General features: G+C 28.6%; 1 protein-coding gene across 1 annotated transcript; it reads right to left on the bottom strand.

Moving 5' to 3' along the window:
• Positions 1 to 8130: 8130 nt before the first annotated feature.
• Positions 8131 to 20326, bottom strand: LOC130892152 (peptidylglycine alpha-hydroxylating monooxygenase). The gene is made up of 10 exons (XM_057797367.1): positions 20130 to 20326; positions 19114 to 19171; positions 18582 to 18669; positions 18455 to 18530; positions 18171 to 18297; positions 17715 to 17763; positions 16007 to 16152; positions 15705 to 15847; positions 14858 to 14910; positions 8131 to 12954 (listed from the first exon to the last, which is right to left on the bottom strand). The coding sequence occupies exons 1-10, from the start codon at positions 20256 to 20258 to the stop codon at positions 12780 to 12782; spliced, it is 1044 nt and encodes a 347-aa protein (XP_057653350.1). The 5' UTR covers positions 20259 to 20326; the 3' UTR covers positions 8131 to 12779.
• Between the last annotated feature and the right edge of the window lie 38 nt (positions 20327 to 20364).

Below are 20364 nucleotides of genomic sequence, written 5' to 3'. Positions count from 1 at the left end.
ACACAAGAATAAGATATTTAAAATATGTGCCAGATTTCGATGGCAATTCAAACGACCTATACAAGAAATTAATGTAATAATGTAGTTTTAACAAGATTTTTATCGACACTAAAAGAACCGTTAAGTACTACTAAGCCAAATAGTTTTGCTGAAGCCTTACAATATGTAATGAAAGGAGACAATATATACTATTTTCAGAATTATACTCATAAAACAAATATAAAGCAGCCACATCACTCTAATAAACCATTCAAACGGCGTCACAATCATAATAATCGAATTTACCAAAACCAACACCCACAAAAAATATACTGAACAATCAACCAATGAATTCATCTATTAAGAACTCACACCCAAGACTGCAAATCCAAATATTATTATTATACTGATGATTCATACTCAATATCAATTTGAAGAACAAAATAATCAAGATTCTAGATATTCTCCCAAAATGCCTAAGAAATCAGACAAGTTCTGACATCCAAATCAATATCTTTGAAGTTAAGCATGTAACTTTAAGTTAAGTTAAGTTATATAAATAACTGGTACTCAGATAGGGTGAACAATTAGTATTAAATTGGACGCCACCAACTTTTTAACGAACAACGTCAAAAATAAGAAAGGCGGAAAAGCTGGAAACACCTTATGAATTAAATTAAAAATTAAAATTAAACAATCTAAAGCTATTCCCGGACACGATTATCCAAATTAATATTTATTTATTAGAGCAATAAAGAAAGTTTCAGCAACAAATAAATTTATTGGAAAAATAATAAATTCGCATTAACTGCGTATCCACAACGAACAAAAGCAGTTATAAATTAAAAACAACTCTTACTTATATATTATATATTAAAGATAAAGCTGGGACTTATCTATGGAAGTCCGGGATGGTTGCAGCCCTCAACTTAATTCCCAGATATTGGAGTGAGTTCAATTTGTAGTATGGTGGTTGTATCCTTTGTCGTGGAAACTCCCAGCCTGGCAGGTGTAGGACAGCGAATATAAAGAACAAAATCACCACATCTTTATTAAAATTTACTTTTACTTGGAGAGTAGATAGGTACAGGAAAAATTCGTATAAATTTCGAGGTTTTATTGAATTTCTCGAATGAAGTGGGAGTCGATAACAAATTAATTTCTTCAAAAACTCGAAAGTTAGAATAAATACATCCGAAGTTACCACTGTGCCACAATACGTGAACAAAGGAATATTCAAAATGTTCGAATATTCCAGTAATAGTGAGTTGTCCTATATAATATTCCCCGAGTACAACATTAAACTCTTAAAAGATTCTATATCAATAAGATATTTCATAGATCCCGAAATTGCATTTCAATATTTTTTACAACACCACCCACACTTACACTGTCTGAGGCGCGTTTCGATAACCAAGTTACCGTCTTCAGAGACTGAATGTGAATTCATTGAATGTAAACTCAATCTCTGAAAACGCTATCTTGGTTATCAAAACACGCGTCAGAATATCACCAACAGTTCCAACTTAGTCATGACTCATTTACTGTAAGATCAGTCTTACAAAAGTGTTTGATTTTAGTTTCACCTCTGGCGGCAGCTTTTTTTGTTACTTGTATTTTTATAGCGAGACCAGTCTGAGTCTAAACAGTAGACAGATCGAACGTAGACCACCCTTTTTGGTGCGTTTGTAAGAAGCTTTTGCTTCAAATAAAATAAATAAATGTGATTTTGTCTCATTAGAAATACAAAAAAAAACATTTATACAGTCCACTTTAATCAAACCAACAAAGAATCGGCCTATAATTATTGTAATTTAAGTCCGTCACCAGATATTTTCGACCATTGGGCTTTTTGGCCTAGATAACTTAAAATTGTTAAAAGCCAACTTAGACCTTTCTTGTGAATGGTTAATTATTCCACTTGGCAGAATAAAATATTATAAAACTGATATAAATTCTATTACTATCGAACCTACCATGGAAAAAGTTATCAAAATTAAAACCAATGTGAAAATGGCGAAATTATAGTCCCACATCAAAAATTTCATGGTTGTAAAATACCATAATCTTTATCAATCGCAAAAAACAGAGAAGCTATCACCAAAATCTTGAATGTTACCACGAATCTAGTTAAATTAAGTTTTCCAGAACAATTTCCTCTAGAAATAATTCAAAATTAGAACCAATCATTTAAATGGTGAGGGGAAATATGAAATACCTTAACTTTGTGCTGAATAAAGGGACATATTTTAAAAAGACGAATAGTTACTTTTATAAACAAAATTAAATATGAAATACGAACCTCTTACGAGATACCTGTTGACGTTATCGATATTCAATGAAGCAGACAATAAAATTCAATAATGTCTATATCACAACATTATGCGCTCGTGTGGGTAGTTCCGAAAAGTAAGACGCTTCCGAAAAACCTAAATTTCATGTAGTGATCGACTATAGACGCCTTAGCGAAAAAACGATTGACGTCAAATACCTTCTACCTAATATAATCAACTTATTAGCCAAGTTTGGCAGATGCCAATATTTCACAACTTTGAATCTAACCTCAGACTTTGATCGGCTCGAGATGACCAGAAAACACATAGAGAAAATAATGTAATGTTTTCTTCTTTATTTATACGATTTCTATTCGATTTTTGATTTAATAAGTAGAGAGCTAGAAAGCATCGGGTCAAAAATGAAAAAAAAAAGATAAAGTATGTCATCTTTTATTAACTCTTGATAAAGAGTATGACTCATTAATTACAACTATAGAAACAATGTACAATCACCATGGACTTTGTGAAATCCCGATTTCTAGATAAAGAACTGAAGCTTAAAATGAAATAAGGTCAAATGGCATCTTTTAAGGCACAACCTCTAGAATTTCTGTACAAGTGGGAAATTTAGACATAAAATTGCAGTGTCATCAAAACCAATCTAGAGGACAATTTAGAGGTGGAAGAAATACTTTAAGAGGTTCTCGTTCAAATAGTAGAGAAGGAGTACACTGAACATTCAATATTCAAAGTCAAGCAGTATCTCATACAAATCAGGCAGATAAAATTGCCTTTATTTTATTAAGTCTGTGTAATTCATCAAGGATGCGGAGCGGAATATAGACTATGAGATTTCAAGACAAATATAATCATTTATTCAAGAGATGTTAGGTTCAATGAAGAACAAACAAATTATGACATTGAAATTAAAAACGAAGATAATTATAAAAATGATATAATAATACAAATTGGATAAGAAATAGAAGGGGGAGAAGACAAAATCGAGATTGAAGTTTGTGATGAAAATGAATCAAAAGACAGTAATGAAGAGGAGTTGGATATTTTTAAAAACCTACAAAATACTACACCAACAATAGATGAAACAACTCGATGTAGAAAGATCAGACCAAATATCTAAATTAATATGAGACATACTGTCGAATATCTATCGTATCACAGTATTCCAGTACAGTACAATGGTGCGATAAAAATTAAATAACGGAGAGAGGCTATCAAAAAGAATTAAATTCTCCACAAAAACTTAGACAGAATCAAATTCTTCAGTTGAAAAAGCAGCTAAAGATGGTACTAAAAAATCCAGAACTGTGACAAAAGGTTTTCAGATTAAGGAGAAGGATCGATTTAACCCAGTTTCTTCACCAATTGCCAGGATATCTACCACCATTAGGGTCAAGAGTCAAATTAAATATATTACAATAAAACAGAGCACTGTAAAGACTCAAAAAGGCACCATAAGTTTAGAACGATACGTAATGTTTTTACTGTAAAGAATAAGTTTGAACAGTCAAAATTTAATTGTTGTAATGACTGTAATGAAAAAGTATGGATTTTATTATACGTAGATGATATGTTAGTGCTTGGACAACATAATGAAGTGGAAGAAACAGTCAGCTTCTAAAACAATACTTTCAAGCATAGGATATGAGAGAAATTAAAAAGTTTCTAGGAATGTTAGTAGAACAGAAGATAAGATAGAAATAAATCAAGGAAATTTCATAGAAAAAGTGCTAGTTAATTTCAATATGGAAGAATACAATGAAAAACAGACACCAATGGATAAACGATTTCAATATAACCCAGAAAATGAAGTAATACATGTAACACGCAGGCAATTGATTAGAACTGAACTGATGTATTTAAAAACAACAACCAGACCAGATATAATATAAAGAATTCTGCGTTATTTACGAGAAACAAAAGAAAAGAAATTGATTGACTTACTATAAAAATAATAGCGATGATGTAGTACTTAAAGTATATTCAGATGTTGATTTGGTTACAGATAAACCTGACAGAAAGAGCATTAGTGGCTGTATAACAGTCTATGGGCAAAACCCATTCTATGTTTGTGAAGATAAATTTATTATTTGTGAAAAATTGTGTAAATAAGAAGAGTTCAGCTTTGCCAGTCCTAATAAAGTCTATAAGTCATAAGTTAAAAAAATAATGTCATTAATTGATTCTCCTATAACACGTTGGAGATGAAACTTACTACTTTTAATACCTGTCTCCCAAACACCGCCGAAGGAAGGTGAACAAAAAGGTATAACATACCAAGTAATTTGATCATTTGCTAAATTGCTTGATATGGCTTTATAAAATGACGTAACGTTTTCGAAAAGTCTATGTAGTGAAGAAAGTAACTAATTCTTAATTTATAGCTTTACTGCTCATACAAATGACGATATACTTTCGTGATTAAAAGATGTCGAAATTTTCCATCTTTCATGAAAAATGGGCCCCCAAAATCTACCCGTACATTGGGATAAATAAGAAACTGGTTGACCCAGGTAAATTACACATTAAATAATTACCTTTTGCTTCGAAACATGTAATACAACAATGAAGGATTTTTTACAAGCATTATGGGCAGACAGTGGCCAAAACTGTTCACGAACAGCAAATGACAGAATTTAACACCGCAATAAAATAATCTCTTATGCTCGTGTTCTAAAATTAAGTCAGTAAATATATGATGTCATGGTAAAATTATTTAATGCTTCTTTTCAAAAGTAAGCAATAGTTATTATACCACCTACACGTTATATCTCATCATGTAAAAATGGACTTAATGATAAGAGTCTACTATTGGAAGATAAATATTTCCTCTTTGTGAAACAATTATATTCCACGGGAAAACTCTATTTAGACAAATCTTACAAAAAAAAACCAGTGCTTGATTTAACTTTTGAAGATTTGAAGATTATTAATAAACCTTAAAATATACACTATTACTTTTATAGACTAGCGCTAGAGAGGTAAAGTAACATTTCATTCCGAACATTGTCACAAGACTATGAATAGCTAACACTTAAATTTATGTTACGCGATTGCAATATTTTAAGCTAATCATTTGCAATTTGCATCAACATATTTGGTAAATAATTATTAAATATATAATAATTGTGCTCGATGAATCTTTATTATGAATTAAATATTGGCAACGTTATTGTTGGCAAGTCAACAATGTTATTCTCATTCTTCGTCGAATTGGATTGTGGAGTATATGAACTTTTATAAAAATTATTTATTAATAGTTCTGCCTTTGCTGTTATTGCAAAAAAGTAATTTTCAAAATCTGATCTGTCATTATCGCTGACTTGTCCAGGTGTTAGAAGTTCTATTTTATCCCGAACTTCATCAAATTCATTCAAACACAAATGATTTAAATTTAATCTGTTAATTAATTCTTTAATTACACCCTATTTTAGAGAATTTATATCGAAGCTGTTTTTGCTTAGGACTATTTATTTCTTCAGCCATTATGTTTAACAATAAAAAAAACAGAAAGGAAATCAAATTAAAAAACAAAATATTAGTTCACGTAAATTCTAATAGAATTATACATTGAGTGTAACTACCTAAAAATCAGGTAAAATGCTATTTAAAAAAATTAATATAGTAAAAAATATGAACTTCAGGTAAATCATGATAGAAGCACGTTTGGCTCGTTAATGCGCTTTCTTTATTCTGTGGATCGGAAATTTTCTAATAATCTTTACTTCTAACCGGCATCAATTCTTAATTGTGGTTATGAATTATTAATCAATCTAACCATAATTCGTTCGAATGACCAATGTTGTGTAGTCGTAATCACTTCTCCGTGACAAATAATATTTAATAACTGTATATGCTTTGTCAATACTAACATCTCCAGTGGCTCGCAATTGCAAGGACAGGTTTGTAGCCATTGACTAGTTTCGACGTCATTACGTCTCATCAGAATGGTATAACAACTCTTGTTCGGGCTTGAGACCCGAACTGAAGACAACGTCAAAGAGCGTCGCTATTTAGTTCATGTAGTTGATACATTCCCCAGCGAACGCTAACTGGCGCCATCCTCACTTCCGGCCAGGAAATTAGTCGTTTCCTCCATTAAAGAACGGCAGAATACATATCAAATTTCGATATTATTTCAGAGGTGAACAGTAGAAATCATTTATTTTGATATACTTCTTCATTGGTGTGTTTTTTAGCACAGGGGCAGCGTGAAAGTATTAATGTCTGCAACAAATTCCTATCATGGTCAAGACATGCATAAACATCCTTACCAACGATCGATTCTCCAAACAATCTACCAATCGCTTACGCATCACGTAATTATGATACCACTCACAAAGAACTCTTGGCCATTATGTGTCCAAGAGACTTTATTTATATGGAAGAAAATTTACCATGGTTTGCGAACACAAACCACTCCAATGGCTCGTGTAGGATCATTAAATCGCTCTTAAAAATTTTATACTGACCATACCCTTTTCTAGTTATGTGATTATTGAAAAATCAAAAAAAAAATCTTTTAAAAACAAACCTGTACTTGGCAGGCTCCCAGGCGGTGTAATTCCGAATAGCATCTGTTGGTATGTTATGTCCTACTACTCTAATTCGGTTATTTTAGATCCTCAAAATAAGCCATCTTATTTTGATAAACCTTGATTTCATGATATAATATATTTTTCATCTTTGCCTAGAGATATGGCAGGCCACTTCTAGAAAATTCTTTCACTGTACTATTTTTTGAATGTCAACAGAATCTTTGTAATATTACCCTGTGAAATGTGATTTTCCGGATATTTTGAATTGAATAAAGTACAAACTTCACTTTGTATACCCATTTATACCCACATTCCAAAAAAATTAAGACTTTGCTAAGCTGTTTCTTTGACAATACAATTGTTTAATAAATGAACACTAAAAAATTTCGAACCAATAAACTAGACATTTAAATTCAATTTTCCACAGGAGTACTAACAACTGGACCAAAATATATTCATTAAGAAAAAATAACTTAGAATAAAAAATGAAGTTCACTACTCAACAATTACTTAGATGAAACTCAATTTATGTATTAGATTGATTGAATCATTGATTCCAACGAATCTTGATGCTAGGTTTTAGTTTTAAACATGGAAAATCAATACCACTAAGTGTTCTGACTACCCAAGGTCGCCTGTTTTTTTATTAAAAAGATTTTATTAATCTCATATAGAATTAAAGGTAACCAAGAATTGAGAGTATTAGATTTTACCAACACCTGGAAACCTAGAAAGTAGAGATTGGAAGGTAGTTTCAACAGCTGCTATGTTAAATCACCCGTCGTTAGCACTAAAAACATATTGCTTTCTCATTTCCCATTAACCACATAAGAAGAAAAAAAGATATGGTGAGATTCCATTTATCACAAGCATTTTAATGACCTTACACACGACATACCTTTAAATTTGAAAAAAATGTTGGCTAAGGTTACTGATTGGACAATTTTAATCCAAACTTTGTATTTAGTCTCAAAGCTTACACATTTTGTCGTGTCCTATAACTGACAAATTTTAATGCTATATGCTGACTAAAAAATTGTAATCTGTATTTAGAAATTGAGTTTGAAAAGCTTTTTTGGTTTCTTGAAATTATATGGTGTGATTGGTTGGTGCTTGTTATCTGTACTATTCTTTATGGATCACGCTTAAAATAAAGAGACAATTAAGATCTATTTTCAGAAGTCCATACCAGGAAATACTGAGTTTCCGAATTTTAGATGAATTTGATTAATTTTAATCATAATGACTAAAAGTATAAAACACTTCTGGATAGTTCCTCTGAGTAGTTAAATTTTTGCTAATAGAATCAAAGACTTGAGTCCTCAAAGAAAATAATATATTCCAATTAAAAATAGAATCTTATATACAATATTTTATATTTCTCTGTTTCTGTATAGCGTAAATTCTTTACCATTAGGTTCTTATCATTTGACATGACCAAAATGAAGCAAAAATCTCGAAAATAACAAAGTACTTGAATTTATACAGAACGAGTCACTCAGATGTAGTTTATAATTTAAAAAGCTAATAACAATATACATTATGAGTTCCCAAACTGACTATTTCAAATCATAATAAGGTATAATGAAGGAGTGACACACTCTGTTACCAATAATATATTTGGCGAAAATATGTACAAATAAAAAATCATGTGAGAATTACAAGTTATAGTAGTATATAAGGTATTTTTGCAATTAAATTAGATTTTATTTTTAGACCAAAAAAAACCGAATCTATCTTGGGAATTTTTTTATATATATCTAATAACTATGCAAACAATAATAATTATGAACAGTCACACTACCACATATAGCAGAGCAGATGTATGTACAGTAACTGGAACATAGTAAGGAACTATTTATGTACTGCCATTTAAATGTCGTTAGGAAAGTAAATATCCAAAAACAAGACTCCTTTTTGTATAAATTGTATATATCATAATCGATTAGATTATTTTTGTATAATTTTAAATCAAAATTGGTAATTATTCCAGAATACAATCATTTCTGTCTAATTTCTCAGTTAATTTGATTAATCGGCAGCAATACCATGAAAATTCTTCTGTAAAGAAAATTTTAAATCAGTAAACTTATTAAAAAAGTTGATACGAGAATATACCCAATTTACCTGCTCATCTCACAAGTCACTTTTATTTGTAATATTAGTAGAATATACATATTTGTTATTTGTACATTTACTTTCATTTTGAGCATGTTAACACAATAGTTGCCAACACGATAAATAAAATGTATGAAAAACTTAACATTAATAAATTTAATACTGGTTTTTATATATTTTTAGCTATACTCACTCATGATTAAGTACGATTGACTAAAAGTTTCACAGCATAAAAAACTAACGCAAAATAGTCTACTACTGATATGATGTTCAACGCAAAATAGTCTATTACTGATATGATGTTAAACTTCCTGATTTGTGCGCAAAAAATATGTAAAATGAACCAAAGAATAACCTAAGAATCTATCGGACTGCATTTTAAAAATACAAAAACATTCCAGAATGTTACTGAAAAAAGGAAAGAGAGAAGGAATTTTTTTTATGTTGAGTTGTAGATTCTTATTTTCCTTTAAAAAACCGATCTCGAGCAATACACTTTTCTTGCTATAAATCACATAGTTACAACATTCTGTGTCGTTTTTCAAATAAGGATGTTTTTGATAATGCTAATGCACATTATCAAAAACATCCTTATGACTGTAATTTAAAATTTCCCAAATAGCATAAAAAATGTTTTAAGATCCATAATTCCTATCACATTTATCGGACAACGAATATATTAAGTACATAGAACTGTTTGCTAAATAAAAACACCATTGGCCAAAATTCCTATCAATATATAAAAATATAAAAAAAATGAAATTTCAATATTGGTATTTAACTAATGAAGAATAAATAAAATTAAGGATGGAGATTGTTACAAAAACAAAAATATACAAAGAAACATCACAACTGTAATAGGTTATCCCTCTATACTCTCATTTTAAATAAATAAATGCATTAAATCCTCATTTTAAAAATAACACGTACCTTCGCAGTTATATATTAACCACTAAATTCACAAATTTACAATAATTAAAAAATTATATCAATCCTATAAGACACGTACAATTAGTATAAAGGTACGTACTACATAAAAGAAGATACATTCATTTTAGAATAAAAGACAAAATATAATAAACCTGTAAATATTTCCCATAATTAATAATTTTAAATGAAATTTCGACTTTCACAATGCTACCATACAACTTATACACAAATACAGTATTATAAATATAATCACTATTTTATTCTCTATGTTCTTTTCCTAATATTTCTGTAACTAGCCATATTCCCTCTGCCTCAAAATACTACAAGTCCCTTAGCACCAACATAATTCTGGTTGAAACATAAAAGTAGAACACCAAATAAAATGACTCACATTCAGCATCAACAAACTGAAAGAATTATTCGTATGAGCATAGTAAAGTTAACTGATTCAGGTCACTTGGTTGAGCACTATGGATACATTCAAGAATTATGAAGTGTTATTTGATTCAGGTTCCTTAGTTGAAATACCATCGACAAATTTAATAATTGACCGAAGAATTGTGACAAACATTATAGTAAAATAGCACAAGCTTCATTTTCTGCATAAGATACTATAAGACTATGAATACAACTCTACTGATTGAGAGAAAAAATGTAGATCAAGAACAACCCCCTTGTTATGCATCATTTCATGATAGTGTGAAATAGGAAATACCTTCTCCAAATGAAAATTCTCAAATTAATCATGTATCAATTCTTAGCTTGTTTGAAGTCTATCACAAATTACAATTTCACATAAAATCATACCCTACTTAAGATAGTAAAAAACTGTAATTGTATATAGAAAGTAGTGGTAACAATGAGAACAGGAAGTTTCTTCAAACATTACACTTCAATATTATTAAAATTATCCTGAAAGCAAACTCTAATTATCTATTACCCAAATTATAAATAATAGACAATTCAAATTTTGGCAACATGCTTCAAATTGTTTCAACTCTTAATTATTATGTATTCAGATCAGTTTTTTATACAAAATGATTGACACGACTAAATATGGAACATATTGGCAAAATCTCACATGAAATTATGAAAATGTCATTTTTAATTTATCTTTTAGATCACTATGTAAATATATTTCCAACTTTTTAAGAGGAACTTTGAAACCTTTGAGCAATAAGCAATTAATTGTTTTTTCAGGACATTTTGCTCAAAAATTAAATTAATTTCTCTCTCTATCGATTTGATATTTCTATAGAAAAGAAAATCTGTAATGAAGTATGACTTGAATTAAGTGACCTCCAGTTATTTATTTATATTTTTTAATTGGATAGCGAATAAACTGCCATCAGAATTCTGTATTATAGGTACATACATTGCTCAGACTAGTTGCTAATAAATGATAGCGCCCGGTTTATATTCTAACAGTTATAAACCTGTTTTTTTTATATGTATATGTTACTTTGCAAGTTTTTTCTTTTGTTACCTTTGATTAGCATTTGGAGGAGTTTGAATTACTTGAACCGTGGGTGATATTCATACTGAACAGACTATTAACTACCACTACAACAATATCGACACGCGTTGTGATAACCAAGTTATCGTCTTCAGCGATAGAGAGTAAATTGAAGACTCTGAAGATGTTAACTTTGTTATTATAATGCGCATCAGACAGTGTAATTATGAAATTTTTTTGGTTGATGTTTTGCGAATTCTAGTCGTTCAGGTTTTATTTCTTACATGTTTCTCATAGCAAATAGTCGAAAAAAATACATTAGTCCTTCTAATAACTGAAACTAAGCATTTTTTAATACAAAAATGGATGGAACTTCTACTATAAATTCATACTATTCTAGTAGTGTGCAATTAGTAGTGCTAGCGAATACTGGAATGTGGTGTATTCTGTGTGTCTACAAACAAAATATATTTTTAATAATTATAACTGTTATTGGAGCTAAAATTTTATATTGAATTGTGTAAAAGTATCCATTTTCAAAGAATAAAACTAAATCAAACATGCTAATATAGTAAACTTCTGATATAACTTTCTTTCCTTTTTTAAATAATTATTTAAAATTTGTAGATAAATTGACCATTATATATATATATATATATATATATATATATATATATATATATATATATATATATATATAACACTTATTACATTAATTGTTTTGAAAGTCCTAAAATTATACTGTCAGGTTGTGATAAAAAGTGTTATTTTGACTTCGAGCCTTCAGCATTAAAGATAAAGTTCCAGTAAGTAAAGTCAGAAAAGTTTCAAAGTAACTAAATAATTGGTCGATATTATTCATTATTTGACACACATAACAGACACCATTTGAATTAAAAGTTTGTCATCATTGCAGTGTTTTACCTACAACTTGAAATATGTTTATATCACATCAAATCAGATCAACACCAAAAGCAACTCCATGTCTTTAGAAACTCCAACGTACCTTTTCTTTATACAAAAATAAAAATCTTGATGAATACACAAAAATTAATAATATATGGTAATAAGAAGAGTAACCAAAAATTTTGAGAAATTTATTGAGATTCATTTAGAGCTGGAAAACTATCACATATACACATATGTGGAATTCACGTACATAAAGTAAAGGCACACTGAATATTCTATTTGGAAATATGGAAGAAATAAGGAGTAGAGGAAATCTGCTGGGATTTATTTATACAAAAAATACATGGTTGAAAATGCTAAACATTCAAGAGTAGGTACTTTCTTTTGGGAGTATGAAAGATTAGAAGACAGGTATTATAGACTGATATTCTCTTCTTCTCTAAATTATGTTATGATGAAATGTCTCATTTGTGTGTCGTTCAAATTATATAAAAATACTAATTAGATTCTCTCAAAGGATTAGGGGAAGTCTTAGTGAACAGTCTAAATTATAATCTAGTCCAATGTAGATGCTTCTTCGTCTGGAATATTATTTAAATCGTTTTCTTTGTCCAAAGCCCATCTGTAGTATGGAGGTCCAACGGTGGTACAATATTTTCTAGTTAAAGGTGTATCATTTTTCACATAGTACATGATATAAAAATTACACATCTCATCGTTATTAGTAGGGCTAAAAAGTAAAAAATAAGATTACAATAATACAATCATTCATGAGCCTCAAAGCTGTTTTATAGTGGCTAACAAAAAATATATATAATTTTCTTTCATTATACATAAATTGTTTTGAGGTTATCAAGAAAATTTAGATGCATTAATATATCAAAAGGTCTAAGAAATTAAATATATATATATATATATATATATATATATATATATATATATAAATTGTATTATATAGGTAATCAATTATATATTTATTTCATAGCTATGCCGCCACCTTTGTACGAGTTAATTAAAAATTACAATTATTGGGTCAACAGGCATGGGGGGTTTAGGCCAGTGTTTTGTACTTAAAAAAAACGATTCTAACACGTTTTAATAAATACACGTGGTGTTACATTCACAGATTAGTTTTATTTTAACAAAATAGCTCGGATCCTGGTATCATACATAAATTTCTTCAATTTTTTATTTCTTAGACCTTTTGATATGTGTATGTTTCTAAATCTTCTTGATTTTAGGTTTATTCTGTTTCAAAATTAGTTTTTTAAATAATTTTTAAAGATAGATAAAATTGACGTTTCGACTTTTCTTTAACTCTTTATCAAAATATGATAACGACACTTAAAATTTGCGTATTTATATTGATCAATAGATCTCCTTCATCGCAAATATCAAAATAAGAATAAAATCAAACTAGAATTTTGTTTTAATAAGAAAAATTAGTTTTTCCTTAGTCCTTACATCTCAATCTCATTACTTAATCAATCGAATTATATGTAGTTTTATTAGAATTTACAAAATAGAGCTATAAATTTCACTTAAATTATTTATCATTTACAGCTTTTTAGTTCTTATAAATGTGAACCATTTTCAAAAATTCTATTTTTCCTATATTAGATTCCGTTTCAAGAATTTTTGAATCTTTATAATTGAATTTATGTTTTTTTGATAATCCATGGTTCGTTAATGCAGTTCTATTTTTTTATGGTATTGATCTCAGTATTTAGAAAATAAACTAAGAGGTCATCATCAGATGGTTTGTACAAGTAAATGATAAGTTATATTCAGAAGAAGTTTGAAGTTTTAAAGTTCTATCTGTTAATCCTAAAATGACGCTGTTGTTGATTTTAAGTTGTGTCATTCCCAAAAAATTCATTTTGTTATTGTTTTCAATTTCTAAAGTGAATTTGATACTTCGGCATCAAGAAATGTATACTGCATTTGATACTTGGAAGTACAGCTATATATGATAAAAAAATTAAGCTGCATTAATGAACCACAAAGACATATCAAAGAAAAATAAATTCAATTATAAAGATTCAAAAATTCTTGTATGTATGTAATACACGAAAAAGAGCTCTATTTAGTAGATTTTAATACAACTATGAATAATTTTATTGATGACTGCTACATATTTTTGAGATGTAAAAACTAAGAAAAAATAAATTCATGTTAAAGCAGATCCTATCATGATTTTATTTTTATTTTGATATCCATGATAATCCAATCCAATTGTTATAAATATATATAAATTGTCAGTGTCAAGTCATATTTTGATAAAGACCGCAACAAGTGGAAACGTAAAATTTTTATTGTCTTTGAAATAAACAAAAAATTTTAAATGAAAAAGTGCTCAATTAAGAGGATTTAGAATTTTCAAATTAAAAATACGTAACAGAAGCGACTGATATAATAATAATACAATAAAAGTATCTTGTAAAGGAGCTGTAAAATAAGCAAAGTGAATTTTTCTACTTTGGAATGAGTTGTAGGATTCCAATTTAACTAAAGAAACAGTAAAGTTGAATTTCAACGTCTTGTGTAGTTACAAGGTTAATTAAAAGTATGGAAATACGTAACTATAAATTAACCAGTGTTACCAAAAATTTAACAGTATTACATATACATACCCAACTTGTGTATATCTGTTCCTATTTGAACTATCCATTGTACATCTAGCAGCCTAAAAAAAACTCTAATTGAAGCAGTTTTAATCGTTTTTTACTATTCTATAGTTTTGAAAAGAAAATATTTTGAGCTATATAATGAATAAATTTGAAATATCACACTTAAAATATTTCAGATACTAGTATAATCAAATTATCCAAGATTATTTTATAGTAAGAAGCAAATGGTTGAAAATATTATAGTTTCTCAGCAATCTGACAACGATAAATACAATTTGTATCAACACTATTTAACAATACTACATGTAACTTACATTTATTATTTCATTTTGTGACTTTTTGTAAACATCGATCACAATGAAAAATTTTTGGAGTTATTTGTCCAGTTACCAGTTTTCACAAAGAACATACCGAACAACCAACGTTATTCTTTAACTCTTCTTAAAAGCAGATAGAAATCATAAATTCTAGAGAGGAACGATCTAATCCTCCTCATAAAGTGGCGATATTAACCCTTTACAACATGTTTATATAAAACCAATAAACAATCATATTTCCCAATTCCTAAACATGACTTACAATCCCAATTTCCTGTTATCTATGAAAACACAGTATTTCATCTGGTTTTCAGAGATAACCCAATGAAAAAATCTTAATCTCTATGGCTTGAAAATACTACATAAAGTATGGGTTATGCAAACCCACACAACCTATCAAATGGTTCGTCACAACATCCACAAGAAAATATAATTATTTCCTGTTATCATACAAACACTAGTTGAGAAAGAAAACTTTAAATTATCAAAACCAAACTTGAAAATTGTTATTCTGAAGCCAAAAAAGGACTTACCAAACGATCTCCATATTTAATTGGGGTACTATCAAATATCGGGTAGAACATCTGAGGTGTCAGAGGATCCCGTTTGCCCAATAAAGACCAATGATCTTCTCCAGTTTCATCTCTTGTAACTCTATATCCAGAAACTACTCTCCCTAGTTAAACATGAATAATTACTTGTAACATACAAATTTACCTCGAAAATGAGTATCAGTATTTATATGAATCATAGCAACAAAATTATGCTGGTATAATATCATTAAATGCAATTTCTTCAATTTTTTTATAATAAAACATATTATCAAGCAACTTACCCAAAGTATGTGTATGTGTTCGGTATGCGAAGGGGTGTATAACTTTGTTTTCTTCAATTTCACAGGCGGTCTCCATATAAGTTTGGCTTTTTGGTGGAATTATTCCTCCTACACCTAATAGCAGCACTCCTGCTAGTTTACTCTGACTACAAAAATTGAATATTTACCCAGTAGAATTGAAACATATAAATAATTGACATTAAGATACTTTTATAATTAAAATTTTACTGTAACAAAACATTAACGTAGTAATTTGTAGAATAATGCATGATAAATTCCAATAATTTTATTTATGAAAGACATAATATCAAAATCAAAGAAAGGACCAATTGGCAATTAAATTTCTATCGATTTATATATGAGGATGAAGCAGGATTGGATACACAGAAAGCTACTTGGAACAGCTGATAAGTTCACCTGTTGTTTTTAAATAATCAGTATAGTATTGGGAGTGAAAGGGACTGCGGTAGCGATTATTTCAGTAATAATCGTGATAAAGCAAAACTAGAAGTTTCAAAAAACCTGACGTAATTCCAGCAAGATGAAGTGCTGCCTCATTACCAAATCAATTTCAATATTCCAACCAATTTTTTTTCAAGTAAGGGGAGGGGCAAAGATTGACTGAACATAACAATACACTAATCTGTCATTAAATTTCTTTTAATAGGGATGTATCGAAAGTACTCAAGTCTACTTTGTGATACCCATTTTTATACCGAACCAAAAAAAACAATGTATATACAATTTGAAATCAAATATTTTAAGGAACAAAAAAATGTAACTGAAAAATATTGTGACAAAGAAAGAAATTTGAGAAAAAAAGGTAATTTAATACATATTTTATGTGAGACTGAATTGTTACATTCGTTTCAGACTTTCTCTACTTTCAAGAAATCTTATTCTCATAACTTTATCAATGATTCTATTCAATATGTTATAAAAATAAAATTTCACAATAATAAAAGTCAGAATTCAATAATTTCCTAAACTCAAATTAGATTTTATATTTATCTATTCCTTTTATTTATGCATTATTGTATTATGTCCTTCTCAATCAAAAACCTGGGAGTAATTAGAGATATTCTTTTTTAATATGGGGATGTCGCTTACCAGATCGACACTAATGAACTATTATAAAAGGTATAATGAGGCACGAAAAGTCCAGTGCTGGACGACAAAAGTAAATACAGAATGAGAGAAATCGTCCTAAAATGGATTTAAATATATTCGAATATTATTATTTCTCAACTTACAATTAAATCCAGAATTCTTTATATCAAAAACCACCACCGTATTTGACCTAATAAATAAATTTAATAAAATTGTGAATAAGTAAGTTAAATAAAATCTTAAGCATTGTTGCAAGTTAAAAGGGATAGAATTTGAATTAGAAAAGGTTTTGAATGACTTGTTCCAACCTCATAAAAAATGCTCTAACGAAATCGTTTCTGATACAATTATTATCCAAATTAGCAGAATTTGTCTACTAAAATGACTTTTATCAACATTAGTATAGCTACTGTATATGTGAGAATTCTCAAATTTCTCCTTTTTTGAACGAAAGAGTTGAAGGAGGTATAGAAATAATATGCTCACATTGTGAAAGTGCCTGCATAACATTAATATGAGATTGTGCCAGTGTAAGAGGAAAACCAAATTTTAGTCACAACAGTGATAGAAACAGAAGCACCATGCATAGGGTACTTACGGTTCTTCTGTATACATTAGAAACAATCCAGAATTATCAGTCTGTCCCTCTGTAAATAAAAGGTTTTTAAATTGAGGCTTTATATTGGCATATTTGGCAAATTAACTCAGAATATCCGCCATCTTGAAATTGTAGCTGTACATATATTAAAACAAGATTATAAAATACAGTTTCCAGATAATGTTTACATTTTGAATAGTTGAATAGTATAGAACATAATATGAATAAAGATAATAGGTGGCGACATAGCTTGAATGTGGCAATATTGTTATAGTTTATCATCTACAAGTTTTAATTTAAATCAGTAAAATAGTTAAAATTAAAGCAAATTAGAGAAAATTCAGTTACATAAGTTATTAGGATAATATATGTTGTATAAAACTTAATAAATTTGATGAGAGAAGAGAAGCGCCACTTGAGCATTTAGATGAAATAAGCTTCAAATAACAAAATTACCTGGAAATGGTTTGGTGTAATGAACTTGCAGAACCAAATACTGTATACCAGTTCCTTTTCCAACTTGGAAACCAACATCATCTGGTAATGTTAATGATTTTGCATTTCTTGCCCAAGCATACAAAACCTAATAAAAACAAAATCAACTATTCTTATCTTCAAAAATATATTAGTGTTACTGCAAATAAATAAATATATAGTGATATGATTTTTATGTTCCATATATGAAATTAACATAGATTACAACAAATTTCAGTTTTACAAAATTTATAGAAATGTCTTACGTGGTTACCATCTCTGCATGGGGGAGCCTTTTTCAAAGTGCTATATGAGTCAGCTGCTGACATTTCTCCACAATCCCTAAAATAAAAATGATTCCATAAAAACAAAATTGCAAATTGGTATTATTACCATATTTCTTTATTAGATCCAGGATGACCACATCCAAAAAGTAACATATGATGAGCAACGTGCATTGTAGCATTGGGTTCAAATCCCACTAAAAAATAGCAAAAATAAATTTTTAAAATTTAAACAGGCAAACAAATAATGTATGAACTGTACCATTTGACAATTTAGAATTCATATTGGTAGTTTTACTGCAACTGTTAGTTACAACAGAAATTATTTGAATGATAACAATATGTAGATTTATAAAACTTCATACCCAAGTAAAGATGGTGAAAAATCAATTTTGTAAAACATATGACACAAATGCCTTCTACTGCAAACAAAATAAAAATATCCCTGGAACTGTTATATCTATATATGATAAAATCACATTAAAATATATTTATAAATACATATTCAACCATTCAAATTAATTTCAATTTAATTCAAACAAAATGTTATGATGTTATTTTGGTAAGGGACAATTAATTATAGGGTTACACTATTTACTGTAAAGATAAATTCATTGATCACATTTAATTCAATCACTCACCTATATAAAATGTTTTATCATCAACAATTCGAACGGGTGTGCAAATGTATAAGTCAGGCTGAAAATAATAGACAAATTTCAAATGATAGATCAGAAGGAATTGGATTTTAGTACTTGTAAGCTCAGGTGCAGAGCAAACTAGTAATTTTTATGAGATTGATGCTTAAATTTCAATTTCTATTTTATCTAAAAAAGTCAGATGATGTATTTCAGAAATTTATTGATGGGATTGCCCAAAAAATTGTATAACTAGACATTATATTCTCAAATCATTTTACTACCTATTTTATCTGCCCTGTAAATCATATATATACTTTTGCAATAATTTCAAATGTCCATTGTTGTCCATATATCAGGAGAATAACAAAAGACTGAGAAATTAGCACTGTTAATTACTAGACAATTAAGGACTAAAAGGTTGCTGATGGAGAGTGAGAAATTCTTTCTTCATTAAAATAATAAATCATAATTAATCATATCATTTAATCAGTTGTTACAACCCAGACTACTAATATTGAATTTCTATTGTTTATTATCAAAAATATTATTAACTGGATGGGTTTTCCATATGTTCCATTAATTATTTGAATGTAATTTAAATAATGATAGCACACTATACAGGTGACTTAAAATACACTATTTGAAAATATAGATTTTATAAAAAAAACATGAAATTGAATGCATGAAAAGGCAGAGGGATAAGCCAAAAAGGTATTTTCTAGATATATCAAATCCAATTTCAATTTATAGTATGATATTAAATAATATTCCAGAAATAATTGTTGAAAATAATTGATGATCTTAACATTTAGAAATAAAATATTAGAAAAATTGAATTTGAATTTACCATTACTGACATTGAAATTGAAATGAATAGTAACAATACTAATTCTATGATATTTGATGATATAGTCTTTCTCTTCAGAATTAGATTTGTAACAAGAGCTTTAAATTTGGAATTTAACACCTAATATTAAAGTGAAATTAAATAATAATGGTATATAAAAATTACTCACTCTAGCTGGATATACATTAGGCATTAAAAGTGGAAACTTTTTTACTTCACAGCATGTTAAATTAAAAGTAAATAGTAGCACAAAAAAAATTGACAACGATAACATATGGATAACCGCCATTCTTTTCATAAATCAATAAACTTCATACAAATATTAGACAGACTTCAACATAACCAAACTTTTCAATATAGAGTGACAACATTTAGATGTCAATAACAGAAATATATATATTGGG

This window comes from Diorhabda carinulata, chromosome 1 (assembly GCF_026250575.1).
Source record: "Diorhabda carinulata isolate Delta chromosome 1, icDioCari1.1, whole genome shotgun sequence".
NCBI lineage: Eukaryota > Metazoa > Arthropoda > Insecta > Coleoptera > Chrysomelidae > Diorhabda > Diorhabda carinulata.
This window is presented reverse-complemented; position numbering and strand designations above follow the sequence as displayed.

Excerpts from the sequence above, each read along its gene's own strand:
- LOC130892152 (XM_057797367.1), bottom strand. The coding sequence starts at position 20,258 with ATGAAAAGAATGGCGGTTATCCATATGTTATCGTTGTCAATTTTTTTT. Across the intron at positions 19,172-20,129 it reads CTAATGTATATCCAGCTAGA|CCTGACTTATACATTTGCAC; the intron begins GTGAGTAATTTT and ends TATTATTTTCAG. Across the intron at positions 18,670-19,113 it reads TGATAAAACATTTTATATAG|TGGGATTTGAACCCAATGCT; the intron begins GTGAGTGATTGA and ends GCTATTTTTTAG.